This window comes from Trichomonas vaginalis, chromosome IV (assembly GCF_026262505.1).
Source record: "Trichomonas vaginalis G3 chromosome IV, whole genome shotgun sequence".
Classification (NCBI taxonomy): Eukaryota; Parabasalia; order Trichomonadida; family Trichomonadidae; genus Trichomonas; species Trichomonas vaginalis.
In genome coordinates this window covers 20925759-20933268 of record NC_067206.1, presented here as the reverse complement: position 1 = coordinate 20933268, position 7510 = coordinate 20925759, and the positions used below count along the sequence as shown (strand labels likewise).

The 7510-nt window shown below is 29.0% G+C and overlaps 1 protein-coding gene across 1 annotated transcript, besides 7 other annotated features; it reads right to left on the bottom strand.

Moving 5' to 3' along the window:
* Positions 1 to 611: 611 nt before the first annotated feature.
* Positions 612 to 648: a mobile genetic element.
* Positions 612 to 648: a terminal%2Cinverted (terminal inverted repeat of Banshee-A3 transposon ID:TVAGG3_0138360).
* A 685-nt stretch (positions 649 to 1333) lies between these two features.
* Positions 1334 to 1367: a terminal%2Cinverted (terminal inverted repeat of MuDR-4N1_TV transposon ID:TVAGG3_0138350).
* Positions 1334 to 1984: a mobile genetic element.
* A 3245-nt stretch (positions 1985 to 5229) lies between these two features.
* TVAGG3_0138340 (uncharacterized protein) lies at positions 5230 to 5568 on the bottom strand (the record flags this gene model as incomplete). Its single annotated transcript, XM_051224193.1, has 1 exon — positions 5230 to 5568. The coding sequence occupies one exon, from the start codon at positions 5566 to 5568 to the stop codon at positions 5230 to 5232; it is 339 nt and encodes a 112-aa protein (XP_051109179.1).
* Positions 5569 to 6768: 1200 nt separating this feature from the next.
* Positions 6769 to 6806: a mobile genetic element.
* Positions 6769 to 6806: a terminal%2Cinverted (terminal inverted repeat of Banshee-A3 transposon ID:TVAGG3_0138330).
* Positions 6807 to 7407: 601 nt separating this feature from the next.
* Positions 7408 to 7510: part of a mobile genetic element that runs on past the window's edge.

Below are 7510 nucleotides of genomic sequence, written 5' to 3'. Positions count from 1 at the left end.
TATAATTTAAATGAAGAAGTAATTTAAAACGATTTTATTTATGATCAAATTTTATATATTTTTTTGGATCAAATCCATTTTAATAGAATTTATATACTATTCATCTATTAGTAAACACTACCGTATATTATTTTTTAAGCTATCTTATTTTTTGAACTTTTATTCAAATCTTTGGTCGCAAGAAGAATTGCATGATAAATAAAAACATTTAATCAAAGTCAATTTTATTTTTCATATTCAAATGGACTGAGTGTTAACATTTAACATTTTTTGCTAATTGTCGTCAAAAATTAGGCGTAAAGCAAAAATTGATATTTCATATGGTTTTATGATAGATAAGCATTATATTCCCACTCATTATATTCGTAAATTTTGAGGTTTATCCTTCGCTTTTAAGATCATTGAATTTGATTTTTATATAAAATAGTTATATATTAGAAAATAATATGAGTTTATGTGATATTATTTTTCAGAAGATTTCATTCTATATGCCTATGAAAAGTACTCTCAAAACTAACTTTTTCCTAATTATAATTAAATCTAGAATATTGTATTATGCTTAGTGTTATTTCATTTTTCTCATTCAATTTAGAATTTACAAATGTCAAAAATTGAGAGCTGTCACTTTTGATGAATTTCTGTTTATTACATAGCATTAATAAAAAAATCATTTGTTCTGATTAATATTTATCCAATAATAATATATATTCATTTTTGAATTTAATTAGCTTTTTTAAAGCTTAATATTTAATAATATTATTATTCAACATTCTTAATAAAATAAGATATATGCTTTATGTCTAATATATGTTTTGTAGAAATTTCGAGGAAATATCAAGGTTTCAACATCACTTCACTTCCACCATTTCGTCTTACGAAAGTTTAATTGTATGATTAAATACTTGGGCCATTCTAATATTTCATCTTTTTGAAATCGATTTTGCTCAATAGGATATGTATTAAAATATTTTTCCAATGCATCCAATAAATTATCCGTGCCATTTATTGATATATCAAGAAAGTCGTTTTGTTTTGTTTCTATCGGGGTAATACGATGTGAAAAGTGACAAAAATATACTATGATTTATATTTCATTGTATAATAAAGTCGAGAAGGGAGTCCTAACCTTAAGAAAGGGCTCTCTTCTCGACTTTCTGCTGCAATCTCACTCGAATTGCGCGTATATACTGCTTCTTTCATTAGAAGTAGTATATACGCGCAACAATATGCCATGGCAAGTGCACTTGTCGCCACTTTTAATGTTTCTCAAATGCAATGCGGGAAGGAGTGGCAATATAGTACTTGGGTAGTTGTGGAGTTATGTGTTAGGAGAGGGAACAGGACAAATTTGCCACACGGCACTTTTTTTTAAAAAAAATTAATGGAGCGGAGCGATACTCTGCTGCAGGAGCCCCAAGGCTCCCAATCATTACGAAAGGGAGCCTCAGGGCTCCTGAGAATCCATCAGCAGAGGCCTTTTCATTTGGCCTCTGCTGATCAAAGATTCGGCGAAGCCATTCTTCGTCTCAGGAGCCCCAAGGCTCCCAATCATTACGAAAGGGAGCCTCAGGGCTCCTGAGAAACCTCTTTGAGAAGTTTTCTTTAAGAAAACCTTCTCAAAGATGATTGTCAGCATTCACTCAAAATCTACCAAGAGTTTCAAAGTTTCAAATCTATCTGAAATGAAGCTTTGAATCTCTTGTATATCTAATTGTAGAGGTACCTTTTCAAAATGTCTTCTATTGATTAAATTTAATCAGTAAAAGTCATTTTGAAAAGGTACATCTCTATAATTGCTATTGAGCATTCACTCTTGGAACCTTGGAGCTCTTGTGTAGTGCATGAAAACTCCAAGATTCTAGAATAAAACATATATCATAGACATAATTTCTTCAAATATAATTTAAGGTTATTTTTTAAAAAATTAGAACAGCGTAATTTAAGGTTATTGAAAAGTGACACTTGACAAATTTATCCCGCACTCTTCAAAAATAAGGAAATTTTGATAAATATCCTCATCGCTATTATCATAAAAGATTCAATATCCCTTTCGATATTTAATGACAAATTTGAAAAGGTGTTTGAAATTCTTTCGGATTTTGTTGAATTTAACCCAAAATTTATTATTAATTGTTTACAAGAAATTTTATTTAACTCTTCTTGTAAAGAAAACTTTGCCAATATTTTGAATGCATTTGAAAATTCCGAGCTTAGAATATATTTGGATGAATGCGAAGATGAAATCGATCCTGAAATTTTTGACTCTCTCAAAAATATGTATTCAATTTTAAATGAATCTAATTCTCATCAATAATAACATATGAATAAAAAATAAATGGATTTAATTTTTTTTATCAGTTTCAATAGATTACAGTTATTTTTATTTTCTACAATATCTCATTACCAAATCGTTTTAACTCTTTGTATATCAAAGAATAATAATAAGTGACCTGTAATAACCATACTCATAATGGATTAGACCTCAAATTATTTAAAATGTCAATTCAATATTATTAAATTACAATTTCTTTTATTCTAATAGATTTTAACTAGCCAATCATGATTACAAATATTGTAGCCTTCATTAACTCATAATATCGAAGAATATAACTTATATTCATGGACAATTTGTGATTAATTTCCAATAATATATAAAACCGACTCAAATTAATCATGTTGGCATTAGCGCGCATCGATGCTCAATCTACCTGTAGTATTATAAGCTTATATTCCTATTTTTCAGCATTAAAATTGTGAATTACGTAATTTTGTCATAGTTTTACGTAATTTTAATTTTTTTTGATAAGAAAAAAATGACTTTAAGAAAAAACGAGATCACTCATAATCTTTTTCTCAGAAAACTGCAGAGTATACAACAAATGTACTCAAACGTGCATTAAGCACAATACCTGGTCCCCATTTCGCTCTATGGACCGATAATGGTACAAAAAATAAAGAAAAATTGCAAAAACGTTCCCACTTTTTGAGAGGGATGTTTTGCAAAATAATTTTATGGACATCTCTGGAAAGTTTCATTTCAGTTTGATAATATATCCAACACCTATATAGAAGAGCCTTGCTGATTTGACCTGAAAGAGCGAAAGTTAGTTTTTTGATTTGAAAACCCTGCAATTTAATATTGTTAAGGACTCAATGTAGAAATATGATATAATATCATGTAGAGATCAATCATCTTCCAAAAATCTTCTATGTATGAAAGAAAAAAATTTGCAAAACGTACCTCTCAAGAAGTGGGAACGTTTTGCACACTCTCGAAAATAAAACACAATTTCATTAATTATTATGCGAAAGGGGAATTGAACATATTTTTATTCAACCAGATAATCCTCAGGCCAACAGATTTCGCAAAGAGAATTTCCCCAAACAGTAAGATTTTTCAAAAAAAAGAAATATAATGCGAAGAATTAAGATTAATCACCGAAAAAACAACTGATTTTACTTACTTTAATGATTTTGAAGATATGCAAATTATCAGGAAGAAAGCTCAATATAACAAATAAAATAATATTCTAATTTGCAAGAATGGGTTTAATGACTACGCACAAATACATAGCCTCATACATATCAACAAAGGTCTTGGGTCTCCGAGGTTCTCAATTTCATCAGAAACCGCTATATGATAACCAAGCTTACTCAGATCTACACATAAATACATAGCCTCATACATATCAACAAAGGTCTCTCTACTCTTAAGTTCCAATTCCCAAAATTTTATTTTTATATTTATTGGCAAAAGGTAAAAGTTCCAAATTATCGTATCGTTAATTTTTAATTTGCTTTCAAATTATATTTTTTGTACTTACGTTCAATTTTTATTTTTAATAAATTATTTATATTAAAATTTCGAAATATTCATAAATACATTCAATTCATATAATAATAGTCAATATCATCGTTTTGAGAAGATCAGATCCTACACAAAAACCATGGAGAGGATTGTATTTTCAATGTATGCCTCTGGTCGAGCACTAAAAGCAAAAGCTAGACAGTTTTTAACCTGTATAATAAAAATGTATCATATATCTTTTTGGAAAATAAAAACAAATTTTTATTTATTCAATATTATATAAAAAGGTGTTGATATTGCAGGTTTTTCAGTATGTTTTCCATCCCAATAAAACTCAATATTAATCGATATATCTGAAAAATACGAGGTGTCAAAGTGGTGAATTTCACCTCACTTCGTTTTGCTCCATTAAATTGACTCAATTTCATCCCTTTGCTGAGAATTTTTGTATTTGGAGGATAATAATCTAAATAATTCGAAATATTTGTTACAATAACTATCAGTGCTTGATTTAATGTTTGAATTTGATTGCTTCAAATTGCGCAATTTTAAGTAATTCGGCGTCAGATGTTAATTTTTTGCAAGAAGAATTAAATATATATGTGGGATTTGGTATTGCGTTTGATGTTTTGTTTGTTAATTCGTTGGATAAGGCTTTATCTGGGTTCCACGGATGAATACCATACTGATGCATTGACTTAATCACAAGCATCAATTAAAATTCTTACAATTTTTAACCTTGGTTTTGGGGTATTTGATAAATTATCTTGCTCATATGTGTAAAGCGGAACATATTTTAACCTGTTATTCTTTGATCTCAAAGATGCTGCACATCCTACATCAAATAACTGGAGAACTACTGTGCAGTAAGCTGGAAATGTCAAGAGTTCAATTCTGAAGAGACTCAAAAGTTTGCAAGTAAAATAACTTACTCGGCTGATATGATTATCACCGAATACGATATTATGCTGAGCTGCTGTGATAGCATCAAGACTTGAGCGATATCTCTGGATTTCGATAATAAAAGTTAAATTAAAGATATCCCATATCTTCTTTGTCATCCATCCATAAGATTGTCCTGTAAGGAATGCTCTCACGGAGCGGAGTTCCTGTGAACAATTTTATATTCCTGGAACAATAATAAATGGTTTCATCCGGTATCCTTCAGAATTATATGGGAAGATACTAGTAACAAGCACAAATTCATGCTCTTCTTTGGTTAAAGGAGGGTTGCTTTCAGTGCAGATAACTTTGTAACGCTTTGATGAAGCAGAGATGTTTCATAAATACTCCACTTATTCCATGGATCAATTCCTGCCGTATACTGAAATTAATGTAAGAAGTTAGCAACTGTTGCTGTGTTACAGTACTTTGCTCGTTTTTCCTCATTTTCTTTTGAGCTTTTGATCTCAATGTTGAGATCAGAGCAAACTCTGTTTAACCATGATCTTGAGGGGAGATATACTTCTAGCGAAGTAAACAATTCTTTTTCCTCTTGTTGGAAATTCGTCTGGATGAACAAGGCCAGCTAGATATAAAGCTCTGCTGTATCTATACTCCAGTAATTCGTAGGCAATCTGATAAGCTTCGATTACCTTTTCACATGCAAGACCTTTTGCTCTTTGATTGATTTCACCATAAAAATCAAGTAATTCGACCTCTGAAAGATACGATGGTTCTCCACCATTACATGTGGTTGTCCATACATTTTCCGCAATTGTATGTCGCAACTCTGCAGTTATTGAATCATCGCGTTCCATGTGAAATTCATCTTTGTTATCAGTGTAGCACTTTTTGTTTAGTCTTCTTTTGAAGATTTTACGTTGAATACGAGACAAAACTGCTTTTTCTCAATGAAGTTTACATTTGGCTTTAATGTAATTAAGACTTTTCATGTCACTTTTTGTAAAGTTCATTTTCGGTACGGAACAAATGCATATATTAATGCATTAATTCTAAATGTAATAAATTTTGTATCTTTGAAAATTTCAAAGTTAAAAAAAATTGGACTAATATTATTCGTCTTCAAATGTACTATGCAAATTAAAGTTTTTGGGCTATGGATTCTGTGGGATAAGATTATTGAAATTTTGGATGTTCCTCGAATTGGCCAGAGATTCGAGTGTCAATGCCTTGTTCCATAACATAGTAATTGTGTTTGTGACTGAGCATATTTTTTTCTAAAATATAGAGATTAAAATTGTAAAAATCTTCATTTAAGGAGTTCCTGTTAAATGATTGTGACTTGATTATATTTGTGTCGTTTTTGGTAGTCTCTTTATTCGATTTTGATGAATTTATGTTCGAAATTCGGTATTTAACTAATAAGATTCAGAGTAAAACACTGGAAATCGGATATTCTCTATGCCAATGAACTGGACAATCTGTGTGTTTGGGAGGTGAAATTCCAAATTTTTTTGAAATCCCGAAAATGAAGATCAACCCTTTATTTTTGATTAAGATATTTTACAATTTCAGATTTTTTTGAATACTTTTGATTCGGTTTTGTTAAAAGCATATCAGCTAACTTGTTTTAAAAATCACATATTTTTATGTGGTAAGACGAAATGATGGAAGTGAGGCATATCTCAATATTTTCACCAGATCTTCAGGCATTTAGCATGGATATATAATTGTTATCATGATTTGTATTTAGTAATATTATTTAATCCAACTTATCAAAGCTAAACAAGATAAGAAATGCGTTTTAATTTTTTTTTCAAACAAAATTGAACAAAAAATACACTTAGAAGATATATTTCTTTAAGTTATTTATAGTAATGGAAATAATATGGTATATCTATCATTAACATATAAGCAGATCATACCTCTCTTGTGCCATGCAATTATGAATTAAGAATTTTGTAAATTCAACTGTATATAATAATCTTTTAATTGAAAAACATCATCAGACCAAGAGATGTTAATCATGTGCATCTAATATAATTGTTTTTGTCTAGTGTTGAAAACAGAAATTCATCAAAAGTGACACCTCAGAAAAGCTATAATATTGAATTTTTGGAACTTTTGATAGAGCACGTTTTTAAATATTAATTAAAGTAAATGTATATTTCGTAAAGATTCTTTTTAATAAAAAATAAAATTTTGAAGAAGAACACAAAATCTTCTGAAAAATAATATCACATAAACTCATATTATTTTCTAATATATAACTATTTTATATAAAAATCAAATTCAATGATCTTAAAAGCGAAGGATAAACCTCAAAATTTACGAATATAATGAGTGGGAATATAATGCTTATCTATCATAAAACCATATGAAATATCAATTTTTGCTTTACGCCTAATTTTTGACGACAATTAGCAAAAAATGTTAAATGTTAACACTCAGTCCATTTGAATATGAAAAATAAAATTGACTTTGATTAAATGTTTTTATTTATCATGCAATTCTTCTTGCGACCAAAGATTTGAATAAAATTTCAAAAAATAAGATAGCTTAAAAATAATATACGGTAGTGTTTACTAATAGATGAATAGTATATAAATTCTATTAAAATGGATTTGATCCAAAAAGATATATAAAATTTGATCATAAATAAAATTGTTTAGAAGTCATTTAAAATGATGTAATTATTCAAATTTTGCTAAAACCCATTCCTCTTTGATATATAACTCCCATTTTTGCATTTCTGGCTCGTACCAAAATTTTGAAACTTCGAATAATTCGTTAGGAGTG